Source organism: Saccostrea echinata, unplaced genomic scaffold (assembly GCF_033153115.1).
Source record: "Saccostrea echinata isolate AGI-Se365-2 ecotype Australia unplaced genomic scaffold, CSIRO_AGI_Sech_v1 ptg000054l, whole genome shotgun sequence".
NCBI lineage: Eukaryota > Metazoa > Mollusca > Bivalvia > Ostreida > Ostreidae > Saccostrea > Saccostrea echinata.
In genome coordinates this window covers 10,712,563-10,738,058 of record NW_026889803.1, presented here as the reverse complement: position 1 = coordinate 10,738,058, position 25,496 = coordinate 10,712,563, and the positions used below count along the sequence as shown (strand labels likewise).

General features: G+C 32.8%; 1 protein-coding gene across 1 annotated transcript in view; it reads right to left on the bottom strand.

Moving 5' to 3' along the window:
* Positions 1-24,184: 24,184 nt before the first annotated feature.
* Positions 24,185-25,496, bottom strand: part of LOC133205507 (protein broad-minded-like) — a 34,154-nt gene continuing 32,842 nt past the window's right edge. The window contains exons 35-36 of the mRNA XM_061341334.1: positions 25,303-25,491; positions 24,185-24,709 (exon numbers count right to left, since the gene is read on the bottom strand). Coding sequence (XP_061197318.1) covers positions 24,596-24,709; positions 25,303-25,491 — 303 coding nt within the window. The 3' untranslated portion in view covers positions 24,185-24,595. The remainder of the gene's footprint in view (positions 24,710-25,302; positions 25,492-25,496) is intronic.

Here is a 25,496-nt window from a genome sequence, read left to right as displayed (position 1 = left end):
ACAAGATGATGTAAACATCATGCACATGCATGCACATGTGCGCGCGTGCAATTTGTTAAATGACCAATATACTTAATATAGCCGTAATTTTTATATTTTTTGATAAAAAGCTTTGATATTAAGAATATACAGATATATTAAAAGTGTAGACAAGATGATGTAAACATCATGCACATGCATGCACATGTGCGCGCGTGCAATGTGTTGAATGACCAATATACTTAATATAGCCGTAACTTTTATATTTTTTGATGAAAAGCTTTGATACTAAGAATAAACAGACAAATTGTAAGTGTAGACAAGATGGCTTGGTCATTATGAACATGCATGTAGGTGCGCGTGCGCGCAATGCTAAGATGACCAATATACTTGATATAGCTGGAACTTATATATTTTTGATGAAATGTTTTGATACTGAGAATATAAAGATGTATTAATAGTATAGACGGGATGACATGGTCATCCTGCCCATGCATGCACGTGCGCGCGCGTGAAGTGCAAAAAAACGACCAATATACTTCATTGCCTTATTTAATGAAGCTTACAGGAAATAAGACACCAAAAAGGGTGTTGGGGAGCGTTTGGGGAACATCTGTAACGGTCCCCGTTACAATTATAACCAGTTCTCTTTGTATCTGATGTAAAGTTCGCCAAATACAGGTACTCTGTTAGACACATCGATGTATCTGATTTAACGCTCGTCAAATACAGGTACTCTTATATATATCGATGTATCTGATTTAAAGTTGCTAGATACAGATACTCGATTAGATATACATGTATGTATCTGATTTAACATCAATGATATGTATCATGAACTTCAAATTGTTTTATTATACCTCTACTGTTTTTTCACTATATAAGAGTAAATCGATATATTTTGCTGATTCCCTGAAAATCACTGTAAAAAGACTGATTCCCTGCAAAAAGGTGCGTCAGTTTGATGAACTGATACACACCTATTCGGAACACCTAGCAATTTCTTTAAGTCGTATGAAAAGTACCTATATGTTCCAAATAAAATTATGAATATTCATAATGCAGCTCAGTTAAAGTTATATATAAGGAGGCGGGGCCTAATATTTATTCGGGAATTCAAAGAGTAACTTGTTATTGTGACGTCAACATGATAAACTAATAACTTTGTCACAGTGTACATGTAAATTGTTTATAAACAAAGTTGCTTGCAGATCTATAAACATGTGTTTAATAGACCATTGATTCAAATGCAAAGACCTTTTATTGAATTAATTTATTTATTTTATTTACATTCTGAGTAATCAATATTTCCATTACGCACCTTATAATTGCACTGCGTATAAAATAGAGTTGCAGTTATGGGTTTTGAAAATAGTCTAATTTTGGTATCGGTATAATAAAACAGTTAAAGTATATCATTGAGGGAGTCAGCAAGATTCCAGTTCCCTTCGAGCAGGCCTATTTCGCTTTTTCAATGTAAAGCACGGAGTTTAAACGTCTACAATGATTGAAACTATAAGCTTTTATATATCATTAAATGCAGTACCTGAGTTCATACTACTAATAATTTTCTTTCGGCAAAAAGATGAATATCTATTGATATATAGATAGAAATTTATTTCTGTTGTAAACAATGTGAGCGACGTAAACATTTTGTTTTTACACAAAAAGTTAACTCTTTTGGAAAAAAAATTCTCGTAAACAGCAAAATATTGAAAATGTTATCTAATGGTCATTTCCTTGTCAAGCTGGATGTGATCATGCTCACGTGACAGTTGGCACATGACGCAAAGTGGACACCATAAAACCATACAACAGTCCTCACAGATACTGCCCTGTAATTAACAGATAATGTATAGCCGTTTTTAAGCATTTATATTTTTTATTTCTATTCAAACAAAACAATGTACATGTACCTGTATTGGCATACCCCCGCCCCTTCCACCTACCGAAATATTTGCATTTGAAATAAGTCAACTGAAGAGTTAAAATTGATTAAGAACAAAAACTTACAACTATGTTGTTCTCCGCTCTCATTTTTGTTCTTAAAGGGACCAAGGACTCGAATCCCGACATAATGCAGGGCAGACAGCAGGACTCCCCGAGTTTACTGGACAGGTGATATATATAGTACCCGGAACACCAAGTCACAGCACAGCCTTTTGTGAAAATATTTATAGGTGTATTGAATAAAATATGTACATTTCCAAAAAATTTTCGAGATAAAGATTCATTATTATTCTATCAATCGATGAATTAACTATTTTGACGAAAGTTTGATCAAACTTTCGTGACCACACTATTAATAATTTATACCCCCCCCCCCCCATTATTTAAAATATGAATGTCAGTATCTGATTGGTTGATTTGGTCATATAACAGACATCAAACCGTTTATATGGTGCAGAAAATTACGGCAAAAGGAAGTCGTCAACGTAATCTGAGATATAAAAGTTTAAATGATATGAATTGCTTAGAATAAGAAAAACAATATTCCATGCACATAAACATTCGTTCTGAGACTCCTTAGAATATCATTATGACTAATAAACATACACGAAGACATGTCCTCGAAACAACCACAAATGCCGGTACTCCATTCTCTTTTCTTAGGGCGAGTTTGGACTGGTTGTTGTTGTTGAACAACCACTGTTGTGCTGCTGCTGTGCTACATGTACACGTATTTCAATGAAAATAAAATTGAACATTGAACAATTGCAGTGCTAATATTTTGCATTTGAAAACAACACTGATTGGCTAATAATATTTCTGAAATTAAGCATTTTAATATTGAAAAACAATTCCAATAAATATATTATAGTTTCTACTGACAGTTAATTACAGACTTATGACAGGAAGAAATACTTTGTGCAAAATCCCGCAGTTAGTTTCGGAGCAGAAGTAGTGTCATTTTCTTTCAAATGGTCATGATTCAGGACTCTCGAATGTACAGGTTTTATAAATAAGATTTTTAAAAATAACTTCTTAGATTTTTAATAAAAATAGAGGGATTGCTGAAATAAGTTGACCTACAGTCTATATTGAAGTCATGTACGTATAATAAGCTTATAGTTATACACATGTATGTGTTTGGTTATGCAGTGAAATCTTGGACGTCAAGTCTCAACTCTGATATCTCGACACCTCGGATATCTCGACATTTTCCGATGGTCCCGTCGATGTCGAGATAACGAAGTTTACCTGTATTAGATAACAGTTTGTGTAGACTAAATTTCTTTATTTTTTATCTTTTATGTCACCTCTATTTTATAAGATTAAATGTTCGAAAAGATTCATTTATCTACATTTGCATCATGTGACAGTGGTCATGAATATTTACATACAGAAGATCTTTGAAAACTAAGGTTATCACACCGAATATTCCTCTCTGCTTCATATCTTGATTACGTTAAATTGCTTACGTATCCAAATGGCTGCCCCATCCCCGGCTGGCCTGTTATAGGCATAGACCCTGGAAGTCCTGTGTACTGCGGCCCATTGTACCCATGAGGGGGTGGACCATCGAATCCAGGAGGCGGCCCTTAGTCGTAAGGTTGGACTTGATTTTGCATTGGGAATGACGTTGCGCGTGGGATTCCTCTCCTTTCTAACTTAAAAAAGTAAATAAACATTAAGAAAAAATAATTGGGCCATCTTTAAACAATTGTCTGTTTCTCCTCTCCTGACCGACTGACAAAAAATGGCTAGACTCATTTTTTTTTATTAAACCTTCAGGAAACAATATTTTTTAATTCACCCGGAATATTCTCATCCCATTAACAATAAAATTTTAATCATACCTTCAATTTGGAAATATAAATTGATTTTGAAATTTCTACCCCCAAATATCCTCCTAAAAGCATGTACCTATAGCTTCCCATTTTTTAAATCCTGAGTCGGGAGAGAAGAAGCAAAAGTTTCTAAAAAAAAAAAAGATGGCCTTAGAATTAGTTTTTCAATTTTGATTTGATCGTAGAACGGTCTTATTTGGCAAAATAATAGTGGTAAATTATATGAAATTTAATGTTTAGGTTCTATATAGATTGGACTAGGTGAATATTGTACTCTTCAATTGGCTAAAATATTCTACGATTCCATGGAATCAATTACTGATAACTTTATCTTTCTCCAATGAGTTCTATTTATATGTTTGTGTTCCTTTTGCAATGGAAATTCTGAATCTGCTTCAAGTATTTTGAAAAAAAAAAATTCACTAAAACAAACTTTTTTTAAAAATGCTAAAATCGCTAAATCAGTAGTTATCCCTTTACTCCCCATATTACTTATATTTCTACTACTGAAAGTTCTTTGTACTGAAAGTTCTTTTTCTCCCAAAAGGTATAGAGTATACAAACCTAAAGGTAACATTGAAAAAATATCATTTTTTCGTATTCATTTGATTTCTTTGACAGAAATTTCAATTGATATTTTTTTTTTGACATACTCACCATGATTTGCCTTATTGCTAGATGTTTCCTGGCGTATACCTGCACTGCTCAAATTGCAGTTTTATATCGAGTTTATCAAAGCAGGCGGAGTTTCTTCTCAGGAAACAACTATAAAAACTGATGCAGAAATTATATCATATACGAAAGTCTATTAGGTATCAAGTAACCAAAAAACCACCCCATTTTCTCGTACTTATAAGGTAATTATCTCGTAATTGCGAGAAAATTATCCCGTAATTACGAGAAAAAATCTCGTTATGATATGAAAATATCTCGAAATTACGCGGTCTTTTCTCGTAGTTACGAGTAAATTATCTCATTATTAATGAAAATTATCTCGTAATAATGAGATCATTTCACGTACATGTAATTACTAGAAAATTATCTCGTAATTACGAGATAAGATCTCGTAATTACGAGTTAGGATCTCGTTATTACGGGGGATAATTTTCTTATAAATAAGAGATAATTAACTCGTAATTACAAGGAAAAATTATTTATATAGAATCGGGTTGCACAAACTATGAATAGTCTTAAAAGCGTTTGGTTTGGAAAAGGGGAAAATGTACCAGCTGAATAATTTAATCAAAACGTTTTTTCGCTCAGTAATTTAAAACAAAGAATTCATGCAGATTTTAGTATATCCAGAGAATAAAAAATAATTTAAATAAGATTAAGAATAAATGTCTTGGCTTTATAATATATGATGTAATCACTGGCACGTAGTTTTGAAGGAGATGGGGTGGGGGTAGAGACGGGGACTGTCCCCTCCTTTTCCGAACCTTATCTGTTTTTGTTAATTTAGTATGAAAAAATGTTCATTGAAAGGCCGGTTTGCCCTGCTCTCTTTTGCAGTATAGTCAAAACCTCCAATATTGATGGATTAAAAACATTAATTAAACATTATTAAAAGGTGACCCCTCTCCAGAAATAGATTTTTTCATGTTGGATTTTTTTCTTTTTTTTTTTTAGCTCACCTGAGCCGAAAGCGCAAGTGAGCTTTGTCCGTTGTCTGTCGTTGTTGTCGTCGTCGTGGTAAATTTTTTACAACGTCGTCGTCTTCTTCTTCTCCAGAACCACTGGGTCAATATTTCAACCAAACTTGATATAGAACATCCTTAGATAAAAAAGATTCATGCTAGTTCAAATGAAGGCTCAAACCCTCTTACAAAGGGAGATAATTAAGAAAAAGTAAAAATTGGGTGGGGTCATTTAAAAATCTTCTCTCAAGAACCACTGGACCAGAAAATTTATGTGAAAGCTTCCTGATATAGTGTAAATTCAAGTTTGTTCAAATCATGACCCGCGGGGTAGGGTGGGGCCACTATGAGCGGTCAAAGTTTAACATGGGTATATATAGGAAAAATCTTTTAACATCTTCTGAAGAACAGCAAAACCATTGATCAGTCATATTTATATGGAAACATCAATAGGTAGTGTAGATTCAATTTTTTTCAAATCATGACCCCCAGGGGTTGGTTTGGACCACTATGGGCGATCAAAGTTTTACATGGGTATAAATAGGAATTTTTTTGAAAAATCTTCTTCTCAAGAATAGCAAAGCCATGATCAGTCATATTGATCTAGTTCTGTATCCTCAGATCGTGTAGATTCAAATTTGTTCAAATCTTGACCCCCGGGGGAAGGGTGGGGCAAGTATGGGCGAGCAAAGTTTTACTTGGATATAAATGGGAAGAATCTTTAAAAATCTTCTTCTCAAGAAAGGAAAGCCATGATTAATCATATTAATATGGAAGTATCCTTAGATAGTTTAGATTCATATTTGTTCAAATCATGACCCCCTTGGGGTAGGGTGGGGCTACAATGAGGTCAAAGTTTTCCACAGGAATATATAGGAGAAATCTTTTTTAAAAAGTTTTCTGATGAAGAACAGCAAAGCCATGATTTGTCATATTTATTTTTAAGCATCCACAGGCAGTGTAGATTCAAGTTTGTTCAAATCGTGATCCGGGGTAGGGTGGGGACACATGGGCAATCGAAGTTTTACCTAGAAATAAATAGGAAAAATCTTTAAAAATCTTCATCTCAAAAATAGCAAAGCCAAGATCAGTCATATTTATATGGAAGCATCAACCTGTAGTGTTTATTCAAGTTTGTTCAAATCATGTAGGGTGGCGCCAGGGGTAGAGTGGCGCCACAATTTTTTTTTACATAGGAATACATAGGAAAAAATCTTTAAAAATCTTTTTCCCAGGAACAGCAAAAACATAACATAGTCTGGGTAAAAATACATGTATTTCGTTCAATATTCAAATATTTAAGATAATACTTTACCTTTGAAAAATTTTATCTGATATGTCATTAATTAGCAAGAATCGGGGGCACATATAATGCACTATTTATCTTTAATGTTTAGAAAAAGGCAGTCGTAATGTGATCATTATTGTGTGAGAGCTGATACACAAAGAAATAGCCACAAATAGTTTCCAGAAAGCATATCATATTTAGCTAGCAGCTTTCTTTGCAAAAATATCGTCAGTCGGTAGAGCGCTCGCTCCGTGATTGGAAGGTCATGTGTTAGAATCACGGGCGCGACTGACCCAAGTAGTTAAAAAATAGGTAGCAACTGTTCCTTCGCCAAGGGAAGGAAGTGAAATTTGCTGGTCTTTCGGATGAGACCTTAAAAACCGAGGCCCGTGTCACGGCAGGCGTTGGAACGATAAAGAACCCTCACTGCTCAATGGCCCTGAGTGCCGAGTAAAGGTCTAAATTTGAAACCCTTCACCGGTATATGGTGACGTCTCTATACGAGTGAAAAATTCTCGAACGGGACGTAAAACAACTTACAATCAATCAATCAATCAATCAATCTTTGCAAAAAGGGTCCTGTAATTTTTTCCTCTTTAATATCCTTCGTAGCTGTGCTGAGCATCAATTTTTTTTCAATTTATATTCCTTTATGTTTGAATTTATCCCTCCACTCTCCCCTAGTGCTGTTTCTCTATAATTTGTCATGAGTTTTTTTCTAAAGAGAGATAGAACATTGTGTCGTAAATGATTTAAACCAGTAGATTGCTAAGTTTGAATTGGTTCCAAGACATTTACATGTATACAATAAGGTGGGGGATGGTGCGCCCCTTAATGTAAATGGGTTGATTCAAGGATCATATTTTTATTTAGGATGGTTTTTTCAAACTTGACTGAATCTTGTACATGTAAAATGAAAAATAAACTTGTTGTTTTTGTGCCCCAATATTCGAAGAATCGGGGGCATATAGTTTACGGTCTGTCCGTCCGTCCACTGTCTATTTGTCTGTCCGCAAAAACTTTAACCTGGCCCTTAACTTTTGGATGGGTTGGTGCTAGGGCATTTATATTCAACATGTGTATTTTTTGTGGCAAGACCTTTCTTTGGGTACCAACCCTTTGACCTTGACCTTTGTCTTTGACCTACTTTCGAAAAACTTTGACCTTGGCCATAACTTTTGAACGGTGGATGCTAAGGTATCCCTTGTGACAAGACCTTTATTTGGGTTCCAATATTTTTGATCTCATCAAAGATATTAAAGTTAAAAATCACAAATTATTGCTAAAATTTACATACAATATATTTTTAAAAATAATGAAAATACCCAATATTCAGTAACTATTGTATTTTCAAGAGACATGCTTATAATTGAAATAAATTTAAAATTTGAGATATTTGGCAAAATTCATTTCCCTTGAAAGTAGGTCAACCGTCTAGTTCAATGCCTCAAGGTCAGTAAGCCAAATATATAAATATCTGTTCTCATGTGCTCAATATCGAAGTCTGATTTTTTACAGTGCAAAGGACCTTGGCTTTAGGCTATAAGCTTCTCTCCATTCTGAGATCAATCCAAGTTTCAAGCAAATTTTTACCTTCATGGCTTCATTCTATATACATGTATACATTGAAAGTAGCATTTTGGAGTTAGAAATAAAATAACGACATTGTAAACTATTTCAAGTGCAAGAAGTTGAAAACTTTTATTCAAACTGTGCAATTACAATAGTCAATCTTGTTCAAAGCACTGAAAAATTCCATGAACAACTGGAGTTCCAACAGGTAGTATTTCTTTACTGCTTCGTGATAAAGTCGTGTTCTCGCGAGAGTTGACACAGGACACATGGATAACAGTAGCAGATCTTTGCGCTGTCGTCTAAGATGCTTCCCTGAAATGGATGAAAAATGCAAACACTCGATCGATCGATCGATCGATCGAGAGAGAGAGAAATTCAAGCAACATTAATCTTCAAGGTCTATTAAGCTTATCTTTTACTGCAAGATAATTTTCATACCGAAATATTATTTTCAGCTCTCATTTTGACCCGCAGAGCCAAGAGCCATGAGAGTCCCGGCAGACAGATTGGAAGACAGACAGACTCGCCGAGTTTGTCAGAGAGATAGCAGGGATAGCAACATTCACCGCAGAGCCACACGCCAAGACCTGAAATTTTTACGAAGATTTTCCTTTTTGAGATTTCCTTAGTCTAAAATAAGTATATGCTACATGTAACGGAAAAAGAGATTGTTTACTATAGGCCTTTAGATGAGTGAGCTACCGCAATGCATAATGATTTCGGGAGACAGTATACTGTACATGGAAAACATCTTCGGTGATCATTGACAGATATCTAACGAGAAATCGGTAAAGGGACGAATTGTTTAACCCTTCGTTCAGAATCGTGAACCAACAAACCACACTGCAACAAGACAAGGCAAAATACCACGTTGCACATGCTGTTTTTGGCAGGATGTGAATGTAATGCCAATAAAGTAGCTTGTTGTTTCCCTGATCCTTCTTTTGGATAAGAAGTGGGAACGTTTTCATAATTATGCAAAGGATGGGATTTCGAAACTAGAATCTCGAATGAGCCTTTTGCGCTTTCGTAACATTGGCTAAACTGTGTCTGGATTGGATCGGATTTGAAACACATTCCACTAATGCATGTACATTAGCTTTATAGGTATATAATAATTTCCCACAATTTTTTTGGAAAAAGCAAAGATATATTACAATTAACCAATTAATTAAAAAAGCTAGAAATGGGAATTTGACAAAGGTTTGGTAATATTTAAGAGTTGATTTTAGTTTTGAACTTTTCTGTTCTACTTTTTCTTTTCACCGATACTTTGAAGTACAGGCACTTATTTCGGAGTAGTATGTAGTATGTATGTAATATATGTAGTAGCTTGTATGTAATATATGTAGTAGTTTGTATGTAATATATGTAGTAGTTTGTATGTAATATATGTAGTAGTTTGTATGTAATGTATGTAGTAGTATGTATGTAGTAGTTTGTATGTAATTTATGTAGTAGTTTGTATGTAACGTATGTAGTAGTATGTATGTAATGTATGAACATGTAGTAGTAATAGGCCCTATGTTCCATTCGGAACCAAAAGTAATCAATTTACTTATAATTACATTTCAAGTATCCTTATATTTCATTCAAATAAACATCTGAAAAATATGACAAGCTTACCAAAGTTCATTTCCCCCATTTTAGCTTCAAGTACGATATATAATTAAGTAATGCCAGTATGAGCAATAGAATTTAAAAATATGTATTATATATTTAACTATATATACAAGAATTAAACAAAATAATGCACTTTAAATCAAAGTAAAAAAGAAAACATACAAGATGGCATGTCGGAGAAACATCCAAAGAGTCCGCTGCTCCAATCTCGCTGAGGAGGGCGCTGTGGCTGGTTCTGTTGGTTGATTACCACGGTAGTGCTTGATTGATGTGTCGACTGAAACAAAAAACTGTATTATTTTAATTTCTTGTAATAAATGATATTTGTAAAGGTACATTTGACATGCTAGCAACTAAGCAAGGTAAATACTGTTCCAGTTATCGGGATTTTGCCGAACTTAAACCTGGAAATCTTTCTCGTGCCAAATACAATGAACATGCATGCCTCGATATATAACATTTATTTTCTTCTTTTTTTCTATTATATGTGTACTTTAATTTGTTACGTAAAACGAACATTTCTATTATATTGACATGTGATTATATACATTTATTGACTGGGTTCGAGGGCAACATGCATTTTGTTGGACCCAAGAACCAAACTGTTAAAACTGTTTGTAATTATAAATTAAAATAAAATATGTTCAAATCAACTGTTTGTTTGCCTGAGGCTATTTGGTTGGAGAGTCGCTAATATACAATTATTGCTGGTTTTTGAGGTCAATACGACGATTTAGACACCTGAGAAGTACAATATTCACCGAGCACGAAGGGCGAGGTGAATATTGTACCACGAAGGTAGCTAAATCATCGTATTGAACGAAAAAAGCAATAGTTGTTTTATTATATGATTCAATGATTAAATGACACGCATTCATTAAACAATCCATACCATCTTACTTGTTCACATCTACTGAAGTACTAGCCGAACATAATGAGAGAAAGGGGTTAAAAAAAAACAACCAGTTATATTACATTGGATTTTTTATTCTAGTTTGGGTTCAATGTAGAAGAAATAAGTGTCAGGCACATATAAAGGATTAATTTTGAAAAAGGGGACATTAAAAGGGAAAAAGTGACAACTTACCTGAAAACAAATCTTTGACTAACCCCCCCCACCCCCCCCCCCACCCCAAAAGAAAAGGAATTCTCCCAACTCAAAATTTTATTTAGTGTGAGGTAAAGGTCCATAAACGAGGGGAGGGGGGCTTTCATTGAAAAATTTTATCCTTAAAAATTTAAATTAAAACTTTACATTCTCAAAAGGTGAGAAGAGGGGCAGGCCTCCTGCAACCCCCTCCCCCCATCCCTCACCCAAGAATCTATGTGTCTTAATGTTATGTTCATATGAGTGGAAATCAGGTGCAAGTGAAATAACTTTCCAAAACTTTTTGCATCAATTTGGAATTTCCCTATCTATTTTTGGTCCAATGTAGAATAAATAATTCCTTTTGTTATACCTTTAATAATTAGTTCCTATATATTTCTTTACTAAAAAAAAGTCTAACATTCCTTATGTTTTACTGAGCAGTCATAAAAAAATCGATGTTTGACCGCAGAGTGCGATATTGGACCTGTGGACGAGATATTGGACCGCTTACGTCACACCGTGATCGGGATTAGCTAAATCTTATTTGCATTCGTTGGTATGGAAGCCAGCAGCAAAAGATACATGTATAACATAAATAAATAAATAAATAAATAAATAAATTTAAAAAAGTAAATAAAAGGCATAACAAAACATTTATTGACTGTGTTCTCGCACAGGTACTTGTGGACAGGACCCCCCCCCCCCCCCCCCCGAATATACCCCACGCGTCAGAAAATATTTTTATGTATTTTTTTCATAAATTATTCTTCTAGTACACGTTTACAATGTATTCCATTAGAAAAATCCAAAAATAACGCAGACTTAACGTTTTACTAAAAAATCATACCCGCGGTATTATAAAATTTTAATAATAGTTTGGTTCTTGGGCCGTCCGACAAAACGCATGTTGCCAGAACCCAGTCAATAAATGTATAGTATTTTTCTAACATTGTTGGATCTTAGCCAATCAGAGAGATGGGAATTATTCAATCATGTTTTCTTCCTACTCAATATTTTTGATCCAGTTTCAGACTATTGTGACTATGTTGCAAATCTTGCATTTTCATGAGTATCCTACTCGTGTTATTGTACATCTTTCATTTGTACCCTCATGATAGATATGATTTATATTCTGTCATATTACAATATACTTTAATATTATTTATATGTAATCATTCTGAAATAATTGTATATGCCCCCTGAGGGCCCTTGATTGGTGAATAAACATAAACATATATAAACATATAATAAAATGCATTTTGCCGGAGAACACAGTCAATAAATTTAATGTTTTTTACCAATTACTTTTTATTTTGACATGTCTTGCACCATCCTCACAACGTCATGAGGTCCTGAGTCCACTCGAGGCCGCTGGACAGTCACGAGTGGACTCAGGACTCTTAACGTAGAGAGGATGATCTTGCGCCGGCTTCCATGTTTGCGAAAATGGACGCAAATTTCCTTTACCCACACTGTGGATTTAACTCGGTCAATTCCGTAACTGTCGAGCACCAACGAATTCAAATAAGATATACTGATCCCCCCTTTATAGCATTATATTATAGTGGTCCAATATCTCATCGACAGGTCCAATATCTCATCGACAGGTCCAATATCTCACTCAGGGGTCTAACATCGATTTTTTTTTTGGAAGGTTCAGTAAAACATTGAAAATGTTAGACTTTTAATAAGTATAAATTTATATACTTGGGAAACAATTTTTTAAAAGTATACAATTAATTTTATAATGAATTCGAAGAATGTCTTTAGAAGCTTACAAAATGCTGCATGCACCGACTTAAGTTTGTAAAATAACTACCATTCGAATGCTAACATTTAAGCATGTACGTCACTATTTGACTGTTCGATGTGACAAGTATAAGTACAAGCGTGTGTCACTGAAAGTCTAACCTATCGATAAAATTGTAATATCTTTGAACTTTTATGTTGAAAATTGTAATGGAAATTTATCAAATATTTCATGACAAAAATAATTTGTTGGATGTAAATTTATAAAGTACTGGCCAGGCCTGTAGGAGCGGGGTGGGATTGGGGTTGGGTGGAGCTCCCCCAATAATTTTACCAACAAATGCTATACAATAGAAAACAAAGTTGATTTGCGGTTGTACTTCATAATAATAACACCTGATACTTTTTTTTTGCTTGTCAACGAATTTCTAACTTTCGTTCGGTTACCCCCCCCCCCCCCCCCACTGAAAATGGTTTATACTGGCCCGGTGGTATTTAGTATTGTGCGGCTAATCATATATTTTTTACAGGTTATAGCAAAAGTAAAGAAAAGTTGAAGGGCTAGTTGATTAAAAATGGTTTATTCGTTCAGATGAATTAGATAATTATTTCGCCCGAACACTTAACTAATGCGTTTGAACAAATATTTTTCTCTGGTGTTTCAACGGCGCAGTAAATTGATTGAAATTAAATATTAAGTTTTATAATTAGTTATCTCTTGTTGACGCATCCTCACAACGTCAGGGGTCCCGTTGGCCAGCAACTTGTTGACTCAGGACCCTTGATGTTGTGAGGATGTTGTTGAAGATGCCAATTTATTTAAAATCCTTTCCGTTTCAACACTCACATGAAAAGGTGGAGGTTGAGCCGTCGGTTGCTGAGAAACCGGTGCAATCTGGTTGTATCCGAAACCTGTCGGGGACAGATATAAAATTCACGTTTTTATTTCTTATAATAAGCTATAAAATTTGTTGACAAAAATATATAGATATCAAGGTTTATAAAATTCTTCAATATGTTTGCAATGATTGGATTATTTTTATCTACTAAAAAAAATCAATAAATTTATTTTTAAAAGTAATACATGTGCAGGTAATAATCCCAAATAAAAAAGTTATATTGTTGATACGCGCAACTGATTTAAAAACAATTTCATTAAATCTTAATTGCTTATTTGAAAACCACACGGGACACTGGTAGTATTTACGTAAAATAAATAATTATAATTAAAATGCAAGTAATTAGGGTATATCGCAAAATGTGTCTGCTTCTTGATCAAATTATTACTGACCTTGGTTTTGCTGGTACTCCATTTTTCGCCTCGTCCCAGTGAAATATATTATTATGAACGCGGTGGTTAAAATCTTTATTTCAAGATACTAAATTAAATGACGTCAAATTTTCTGCTGCCTTTGTATTGCAATGTCAAACGCATAGATTGATGCATATGATAATTTGCTAAAATGCACGATATCAAACTTGAGATCATGTGATTGTTTCTAAGCATTGTTTATTATCTCTTGGAACACTTCCTTTGTTTGAGTAAGTAGTCAATGACAAGAGTGTTTGGCTATTCCTTCTTTCTATACGTTTTTTTTTTTTTTTGGACTTTAAACCCACAAAAGGTTCCTGTCTTAACTATACATGAGAGCATTATAAAAAGTAACCATGTCCGGTTTAAAGGATATAAAATGCGAAAAAAGGAGCAGTAAGATTATTTTTATAACGTAAACAGATGGATTTCCTCTTGAAAAATGAAGATTTAAATGCTGAGATGACTAATTCTTGGAACAAATATATAAGTCACAAGCATCAGGTATTCAAAAAAAGAAAGCATTTAATAACAAATATATTTATTCTAATGGTCTTTCAAATCAAAAAATACGAAAATCCAATGAGCTCATTTTCGTACGTAAAAAAAACAAAACGCGTTATAATGCGTAACTTTCGCGAATAAACACGTCTTTCGCGTTATAACGCGAAACTTTTGTGTTATAACGTGTAACTTTCGCGAGTAAACGCGAAACTTTCGCGTTTTAAGGCGAAATTATACATATGTATCAGTCGAAAACGATATATTTAAAAACAGCTTATAGAGAATATTAGAATACAAAAAAAAGTAAAAAGATGACTTGATCCCAGATTTAAAAAGAAAAAAATGTAAAAAAAAAAAAAAAAAAAAAAAAAAAAAAAAGGGGGGGGTGGGTCCATACCCCAAGTGCCTGTGGTATGACTGTGAAGTATGGAAATTTACAAAAAAAAAATACTTCAATTGAAAAACTTCACTTAAAATATTGTAAATATACCTTAGGTTTGAACACTTTATCATCAAACTTTTGGGTATATGGGGAACTTGGTCGATTTCCACTTATCGTTATTATTAAAGTGAGAATTGATTACTTTCTGGACAAAACTTCATTTTTCTCAAACGATCAAAAACTTATGCACTTGCATCATTTCATAACTTGCCCTGGGCCAATTATGTTAAAATTATTTCAGAGGAGTGTGGCCTACCTTGTTTATCGGCGACACACAACAGATGTACAGTTTAGCATGGGTTAAAAAAAAGTGAAAAGAATACTTGTTGACCGAAAAAAAGCAATGTTTATAATTCAACTAAGGGTATGAATATCGAATTTATGAAGAAATACTTGAATATCGAATTTATGAAGAAATACTTGAACCAGAAAAAAAATATCTTGTTATTCTTGCCTCGAAAATTTAAACTTTGATATACAGATTTAGATCTAACAATTTTAAAGTTCCTATTGAAACTGGGAGATGGAATGGTATTCCTATAGAGAACAAAAATTTTGTACTTTATGTGATCTTTGTAAGATTGTTGACGAATTTCATTATATTTTTGAATGCACACAAAAAGAAATTAAAGAGGCTAAGATTAAAATATATCTCAAATACATGTATCTATCTCACATACAAAGCTACATGTAATAAAGAGAATTTTAAACAACTCTTTTCACCAACAAACTGTTCAGCATTGATTTCTTTGTGTGTGCATATATCTGTTAGTTGTCAAACAATTCTTAGATAGAAATAATTGTCTTGAATTATTAAATGATATTTATGCACTGCTTATTCATATGTGTTTGTATATTTTCTTTTCCCCTCTCTACAATTAATGTATGTTTGTACATTTTTAAGAGAATAAAGTCATTCATTGTCATTGTCACATTTTACAAGTGTTTACCAAAATGTGTAGTTACTTCTACAAAAGCAATTAGATTTTCAAAAAATTAAAATGATAAGCTAAGATAATAAAACACGGTTTCTCCCCGATTAATTGTATTTAAAGCAATTAAGGTATGGAATGGAAAAGGTGGGCATTGGGAATAATGGATAGGAAAGCACTTTAAATTAAACTTTAAAAATTATCAAACAATTCTAATTAAGAATTAAAAATCTTTATCGAATATATATATTTTTGACTATTTACTCCTGTCAATTATGTAAAAATAAAGCTTCTGGGACTAGTATTCATTTCCATTCAATATATAATAGGCCTATATCTACACAGCTATCAGTATGGAACGCCTCAACTGCCTTATGAAGATAACATCATCACAACATGAATGGTATCCACATATGTGACGCGTCATGAGACTTGGCCCAAATGCGGCATTGGTAAATTGTGACACGATTGCGGTGTTTTTCTTTGAAGTTTGCCAATACTGAACGGAAATACAATGGGCGGAGCTACTTTCCGTTCTGTATTAGCGCTGTATACTGTCTTGTATTAGAAGTGGGCGGTGCTTTTTTTTTTTTTTTTTTGATTGATCGTGTCAAAAATCATTTAGAGAACTCGACAGGTTCTGTATCGTAGATACAAATTTGGGGTGGAGACTAGTGCTAGGCACTCGTCCACCCAAATTTGTATCTACGATACAGTACCTGTCTCGTTCTCTTAAATAATACATAGAGAATTGACGTCATAAACAACGCACGTTTTTTTCTCGGTTTTCCCTCATTTTTTACTTCATCATCGGTAAAAAAAATAATAAAACTGTCAAACATTATGGGCTTCCCGTGAACATAATAAAGGAGAAAAAACTCTGAATCTTTATTTATTTAACATTTTATACTATTATATATTTTATTTGACAAGATATTTTGTGAGAGATCATGACTTTGGTAGGTTCTTCTTTGGTAAAAGCATCGAAAGTGTATCTACACTACGATGGGGTATTGCTAAAACGCGGAACGGAAAATGGAACAGAAAACCGATAGAAAATATAAAAATGAATTTTTGAACATATTTAAAAAACAAATAAGTTAATTCTTTCGTAGCAGCATGATCTACAAATTTACATTGATCAATAAGGGGGTTTGGTATGCCTTTCTAGGCAATCGGAAATTCGTTGGTTTCGGCGATATTTCATGTATGCATATTGCATAAATAGTTGAGTTACACAATTTCTAATTAAACGATTTTGCACTAAAAAGAAATCTCTCATTATAAAATTTTTGTTTTGTTTTCTTTCTTATTAAAAGGGGGTGGGGGTACAAAAGAAATATAATAAACAAGCAATCAGTGTCCTCAATAGATGATGACTATTTAAATACATGTACTTTTTTTTCTAAAATATCGCCGACTCGTAGTTAAGCAATAATAATCAATCAATCAATCAATTAATCTTAATAAAATATGCCATGCTGATATATGGAACGCTTCAACTGTCCATATTATGATAAGGCAGTTGAAGCGTTCCATATATCAGCATGGCATATCATAAGAATATAAAACGTGCATAAGTTTTGTCTATTTGAATCATATTGATCATCAAAAAAAAAAAAAAAAAAAAAAGAAGCGCACTTAATTTTTCTAAAAACCATGGTTCTTCTAGGTATTAGCTAGACCCGTTTTTCCGCATGGTCGATATAAAGCAAACTAGAGAAAACAAAGCTACATTATGTTTGTGCCCCCTTAAAAACATCTGACGATCTTTTTGTGTGTGTTTGCTTGCCAAGGAACTTTTGCTTGGTAGTGCCTACTCAAACTGAATCCCCCCCCCCCCTGAAATTGCTTCCTACAGGCCTGTTCTTATCCATTCAGTTCTCAATTAAATAATTTTTCACGAGTTAATTTTCTTCCAAGTGTTTTCTTTTTTCAGAAAGCTTTATTTATCACTGTATTTCTCTGAATAAAAAAGGTTTAGATTTTAATTATTTTATTTGAAATGAGGTTAGTAAAACGTATTCATAGAGGGTTAATTTAAATTAGGCGATCATTAGTATATTACGTCATTTTGAGAACAACCGAAGACAGTAACTTGTTGATTATTTTGATAACTTATTATAATCTTCTTTCCTTAGCTGACTTAAAATTGGCCCCATTGACAAATGAAACAATTATTTTAGTTTGGAAAAATGTTTCAAGAAAGAAGTTTCGATAAAGCTCTTTTTCGGCCCCCTCAAAATATGTTATCAAAATTGAAAATAAAGTAAATAAAATTTTTATCTACACTGTACCAAAAAATATAAATATAATTCAAACTGCATGCGTATTTTCCGGTCACGTGAAAATTCAAGAGCAGGTGATTAGATTTTTAAAGTAAAATGTAACGTAAATCAAAGTACGGAATACATGTACTCCTAGGAGTTGAACCTTTCAACAATTTAAAGAACAAAATCAATCAATCATCGCAGTAATTCAATAAAAACCAGAAGTCTCTGATGAGACTGTAGCTCTACTGGTTGTACTTATAAAGGAAGATAAAAGTAGCACTTGGACTTGAAACTTTGCAACAGCAATAAATAGAATAATGATCCTTGGTTTAGTCTGTTTCTTGATGCAAGATTTATTGCAATCAGAATAAAACTGTAGGAGGAGTAGCCTTTTAAAATAATTTCACAGAAATTTCGATTTAAGTAACCATGGCAACATCATTCAAAAATCAAAAAGCAATAATGACAATTATGTATCTCTGTGTAGTCTACTTGTATGCGAAGGTATACTGAAATCAAACAAAACATGTAGGAGGAGTAGCATTTTGAAAGTATTTCAAAAAAATTCTATTTTTAGTGACCATGGCAATACCGTTCATTGAAATCAAAAACGAATAAACAGAAATACGTATCTTAGTGTAGTCTATTTGAGTGCCAAGTTATATTAAAAGAGATCAAAACTGTAGGAGGAGTAGCGTTTTGAATGTATTTCAAGGAAATTTCTATTTTTAGTAACCATGGCAACATCATTCATCAAAATCAAATACACAGAATTATGTATCTTAGTGTAGTCTACTTGTGTGCCAAGTTATAATGAAATCAGATCAAAACTGTAGGAGGAGTAGCGTTTTGAATGTATTTCACAGAAATTTCTATTTTTAGTAACCATGGAAACACTGCTAATTGAAATTAAAAAACCAATACACAGAATTATGTATCTTAGTGTAGTCTACTTGTGTGCCAAGTTATATTGAATTCAGATCAAAACTGTAGGAGGAGTAGCATTTTGAATGTTTTTCAAGGAAATTTCTATTTTCAGTGACCATGGCAACACCTTTCAACGAAATCAAAAACGGATATATAGAATTATGTATCTTAGTGTAGTCTACTTGTGTGCCAAGTTATACTGAAATCAAACAAAACATGTAGGTGGAGTAGCATTTTGAAAGTATTTCAAAAAATTTCTATTTTTAGTAACCATGGCAATACCGCTCATTGAAATCAAAAACGAATAAACAGAAATACGTATCTTAGTGTAGTCTATTTGAGTGCCAAGTTATATTAAAAGAGATCAAAACTGTAGGAGGAGTAGCGTTTTGAATGTATTTCAAGGAAATTTCTATTTTTAGTAACCATGGCAACATCGTTCATCAAAATCAAAAACAAATATACAGAATTATGTATCTTAGTGTAGTCTACTTGTGTGCCAAGTTATAATGAAATCAGATCAAAACTGTAGGAGGAGTAGCGTTTTGAATGTATTTCACAGAAATTTCTATTTTTAGTAACCATGGAAACACCGCTCATTCAAATTAAAAAACCAATACACAGAATTATGTATCTTAGTATAGTCTACTTGTGTGCCAAGTTATATTGAAATCAGATCAAAACTGTAGGAGGAGTAGCATTTTGAATGTTTTTCAAGGAAATTTCTATTTTTAGTAACCATGGCAACATCGCTCATTGAAATAAAAAACCAATACACAGAATTATGTATCTTAGTATAGTCTACTTGTGTGCCAAGTTACAATGTATAATGAAATCAGATCAAAACTGTAGGAGGAGTAGCATTTTGAATGTTTTTCAAGGAAATTTACATTTTTAGTAACCATGGCAACACTGTCCATCGAAATCAAAAACGGATATACAGAATTATGTATCTTTGTGTAGTCTACTTGTGTGCCAAGTTATATTGAAATGAGATCAAAACTGTAGGAGGAGTAGCATTTTGAATGTATTTCACAGAAATTTCTATTTTTAGTAACCATGGCAACACCGTTCATTGAAATTAAAAACCAGTATACAGAATTATGTATCTTTGTGTAGTCTACTTGTGTGCCAAGTTATATTAAAAAGAGATCAAAACTGTAGGAATAGCGTTTTGAATGTATTTCACAGAAATTTCTATTTCTAGTAACCATTGAAACACTGTTCATTGAAATTAAAAAACCAATACACAGAATTGTGTATCTTAGTATAGTTTACTTGTGTGCCGAGTTAAAATGAAATCAGATCAAAACTGTAGGAGGAGTAGCATTTTGAATGTATTTCACAGAAATTTCTATTTTTAGTAACCATGGCAACACCGTTCATTGAAATTAAAAACCAGTACACAGAATTATGTATCTTTGTGTAGTCTACTTGTGTGCCAAGTTATATTGAAATGAGATCAAAACTGTAGGAGGAGTAGCATTTTGAATGTATTTCAAGGAAATTTCTATTTTCAGTGACCATGGCAACACCGTTCATCGAAATCAAAAACGGATATATAGAATTATGTATCTTTGTGTAGTCTACTTGTGTGCCAAGTTATACTGAAATCAGATCAAAACTGTAGGAGGAGTAGCGTTTTGAATGTATTTCACAGAAATTTCTAGTTTTAGTAACCATGGCTACACTGTCCATCGAAATCAAAAACGGATAAACAGAATTATGTATCTTAGTGTAGTCTACTTGTGTGCCAAGTTATAATGAAATCAGATCAAAACTGTAGGAGGAGTAGCATTTTGAATGTATTTCATAGAAATTTCTATTTTTAGTAACCATGGCAACAATGTCCATTGAAATCAAAAATGGATAAACAGAATTATATATCTTAGTGTAGTCTATTTGAGTGCCAAGTTATATTAAAAGAGATCAAAACATGTAGGAGGAGTAGCATTTTGAATGTATTTCAAGGAAATTTCTATTTTTAGTAACCATGGCAACATCGTTCATCGAAATCAAAAACGGATAAACAGAATTATATATCTTAGTGTAGTCTATTTGAGTGCCAAGTTATATTAAAAGAGATCAAAACTGTAGGAGGAGTAGCATTTTGAATGTATTTCAATGAAATTTCTATTTTTAGTAACCATGGCAACACTGTCCATTGAAATCAAAAACGGATAAACAGAATTATATATCTTAGTGTAGTCTATTTGAGTGCCAAGTTATATTAAAAGAGATCAAAACTGTAGGAGGAGTAGCATTTTGAATGTATTTCAAGGAAATTTCTATTTTTAGTAACCATGGCAACATCGTTCATCGAAATCAAAAACAGATAAACAGAATTATGTATCTTAGTGTAGTCTACTTGTGTGCCAAGTTATAATGAAATCAGATCAAAACTGTAGGAGGAGTAGCATTTTGAATGTATTTCACAGAATTTTCTATTTTTAGTAACCATGGAAACACTGCTCATTCAAATTAAAAAACCAATACACAGAATTATGTATCTTAGTATAGTCTACTTGTGTGCCAAGTTATAATGAAATCAGATCAAAACTGTAGGAGGAGTAGCATTTTGAATGTTTTTCACAGAAATTTCTATTTTTAGTAACCATGGCAACACTGTCCATCGAAATCAAAAACGGATATATAGAATTATGTACCTTTGTGTAGTCTACTTGTGTGCCAAGTTATATTGAAATGAGATCAAAACTGTAGGAGGAGTAGCATTTTGAATGTATTTCACAGAAATTTCTATTTTTAGTAACCATGGCAACACCGTTCATTGAAATTAAAAAACCGATACAAAGAATTATGTATCTTAGTATAGTTTACTTGTGTGCCAAGTTTTAATGAAATCAGATCAAAACTGTAGGAGGAGTAGCATTTTGAATGTTTTTCACAGAAATTTCTATTTTTAGTAACCATGGCAACACCGTTCATTGAAATCAAAAACTGATATACAGAATTATGTATCTTAGTATAGTCTACTTGTGTGCCAAATTATATTGAAATCAGACCAAAACTGTAGGAGGAGTAGGTTTTAGAAAAATTGTTTACAGACGGACAGACAACTAGCTAGACGGAGGGACGATGGACACTTTACTATCACATAAGCTCTTCTGGTCTCTGACCAGTAGAGCTAAAAATAAAGTTAACATATATATATATCATGTATTTGAGAGAAAGGGGACGTAACGAGTCAATCCTAATCTTCCCTCCCCCCTTTCTCATTGTCGATGGACTTGTCCATCCATTGGTCAAAATATTGATCGCAGTTTAATGATGCATACTAATATGAATTTGAAAAAAGCTTTACTTAGAAAATTTCATTTGAGAATCCTTTTTTACCCATTTTCTATATACATCGGAAGAAATCGAAAGATCATGTGGTGTTTCTTCGGCGGATGTATATACCATACCTACATATGATTCTTAGAGCAAATTTCTGAGTAAATTGGCTGACACAGCGCACAGACTGCATGTTATTCAACTGTATCAACATTTTTGACCTTGACCTTACTTTTCTTAAATTAGTTTTAGCTCGGTTTCAAAGAAACCATTCAAGATATTTTTATCATACTTCATATGCTGATATATATTGATGTACGCTATTTAATTGCATCAACATTTTATGACCTTGACCTTTCTGTTGACCTTGACCTTACTTTTCTTATATTAGTGTTTAGCTCAGTTTCAAGGAAACTATTTAAGATATTTCTTATCTTTTTTCATATGCAGATACATACTGATGAGAGCTTTTCAAATTCATCAATATTTTTTTTTAACTTGACCAAACTTTTCTTTTAAAAAAAGGTTTAACTCAGTTTCAAAGAAACAATTTTTTTAAATTTGTGTTTAGCTAGGTTTCAATGAAACTATTCAAGATATTTTCAATCAAACTTCATATGTTGATACATATTGATTAACAATTTTGATCTCCACCTCTCCTTTGACCTTGACCACACTTTTCTTAAATTAGTGTTTAGCTAAGTTTCAATGAAACTATTCAAGATATTTTTATGTAAGCTTATGCATTGATACATAATTTGGTGAGAATTTTTCAACTGAACCCATTTTTTTACCATGACTTTCCAAATGACCTTTGACTTTATCAAGTATGAAACTCAGTTTTAAAGAATCTATATGAGATATTTTCATTAAACTTCATACACTTATACAAATCACAGTTGCATCATTAATGGAACCTAGACATGCCATTCATGTCCTATGGACATATTTCTAGTTCAAGTATATTTCTTCAATATGTAGAGTGCAAATTCACGTATTGTGCACTAATATATGTATCTGATCTTAAATTTCAAAATCTCAGAAAAACAAGCAGGCATTCTGTGTAAACCAAGGCAAAATTAACAAAAAAATTTAAGGACATATGCAACGTACCTTACCTACTGATAATTAAGATATTCTTAATTTAAGATTATAGTGCCATCAGATGTTCGTATACAAAAAATCAGCATGCATTACCAGGGGTTTTGAAAAGTTATCAATTGAGGAAAATTCTTGTATAACTCAAAGAAAAATATACAAAAATTACTAAACATATATTCTAGATGTTTTGCTTATCCAAACTTGTTTTAGAAGAAGTGTACAACAGCATATATAAACCTTAAAATGCAGCACACAGTTCCTTTGAATATTGGAACTCTTCAAATACAGGGAAAAAGACTATAAAGTTCAAACTACATTGCGTATGTCCTTTAATTAAAAAAGTCACATACAATATTCTGAATCCCATGTTAAACGTGGGAGGGGCAGATTTTATCATTACCTAACTTAATCCTTTAATTATTGTCAAATTTTTTGCAGATGTTTTATTTCTGAACTAGGGAGGATTGAAACCCCTGAAAGAACATTACTTTGCAATGGCAAATCTTCAAAAAAAAAAAATCAAAGCTTTATTATACTGGTTTTGAAATGTGAAGACAAGAATTCCTTTTTTACTGGACTTGAGACAGTTTTGCTTCCAAAAAAGCCAAGCAGTAATTAAAATACCTTTATTAAGAAATATACTTTTTAAAAAAAAAATGGACGGCAATGATTGCAAAGTAAAAATAAACTGCAGATTCATAAATAAAATGGGTATCCACAACAATCAATATCACAAATGTTAAATGGTTGTACATATATACATTTACCAAAAAACTAGCATAGATGAATCAAAACATAATTTCCTCTAAACAAATATGAATCTGACACAAAATCAAAGCAAAATGAGATTCATATTGGAATAAAGCTGATAATTGTCATAAACATATATCATCAACAATTTTAAAACAGATGATTTAAGAAAACCGAACAATCTGACAACTTCATGATCTTTCTACAATAATCAAACTTGTTGTTGTTCTAGTTCAGCATATCAAAACTTTCTGAAAATAGCATATTTCTCAAGGTCTCATTTTTTTCAACTAAAACCAACAAGTCTTTGTTTTTAGACATTTTCTTGTCATGGTCTTGTGATGTTAAGCATATCCCTAAATATTGTATCTCTGTATTTCTTCTCAAGCCCAATCATATAGGTCATGTAATTTGATGAGTGAAATCCTGTGATAGCATTCTCCTGAAGAAAAACATAAAAACTCAATGACTCTTGGTGAATACATCAATACTACGAATGAAAACCAATAACAGCTTTTAAAGAATATTAATTGTCAAACTCGTCGTACTGGACAAAACACAAAACAAACATTTTTGGCTAAATTATGTGGTAGTGTCAGATACATGGCTTCCTACTAGCTTAGGCTAGTGGGTTAACCCTTTAGCTCAGTTGGTAGAGCACTGGACTGGCATGCCAGAGGCCCCAAGTTCAATCCCCAGCAGAGGTAGATCAATGTCCCTGTTACAATTATGATTTATTTTTTTAATTAAAGACTTAAGAGCGAAAATTAAGTTAAATGTTCAAAGTCAGAAGTGAGAAACAATGTCAGAGAAATCTCCCAAAGTTTACAAAAATCTTATGAGAAACCAGAACATCTGAATGCGACTTCAAAAAAAAAAAAAAAGAGAAAAAAAGATTGGTATACAATATTATGACATATTAGTCACAAATGTCTAATTAACACAAATGAATACCTGGAGGTAAATGGTGAATTCTTGTGGTTGCATGTTTTCCATGATATTACACAGATAATATATGTATACAGCTGTACTTGCCTTCAGATATATGATGAGCTCTTGTGTTTGCATGTGTTCCATGATATTTTTCTGTAGGTGTTTGAGGATGGAACAGCACAGATACACCTGGTAGTCAATCCCCATCACAATACACAGACAGACATACTGACAAATCTCAGTCCAGTCCAGATAGTTCCAGAAACACTGCTTCAACCAATGAAAACAGATCTGGA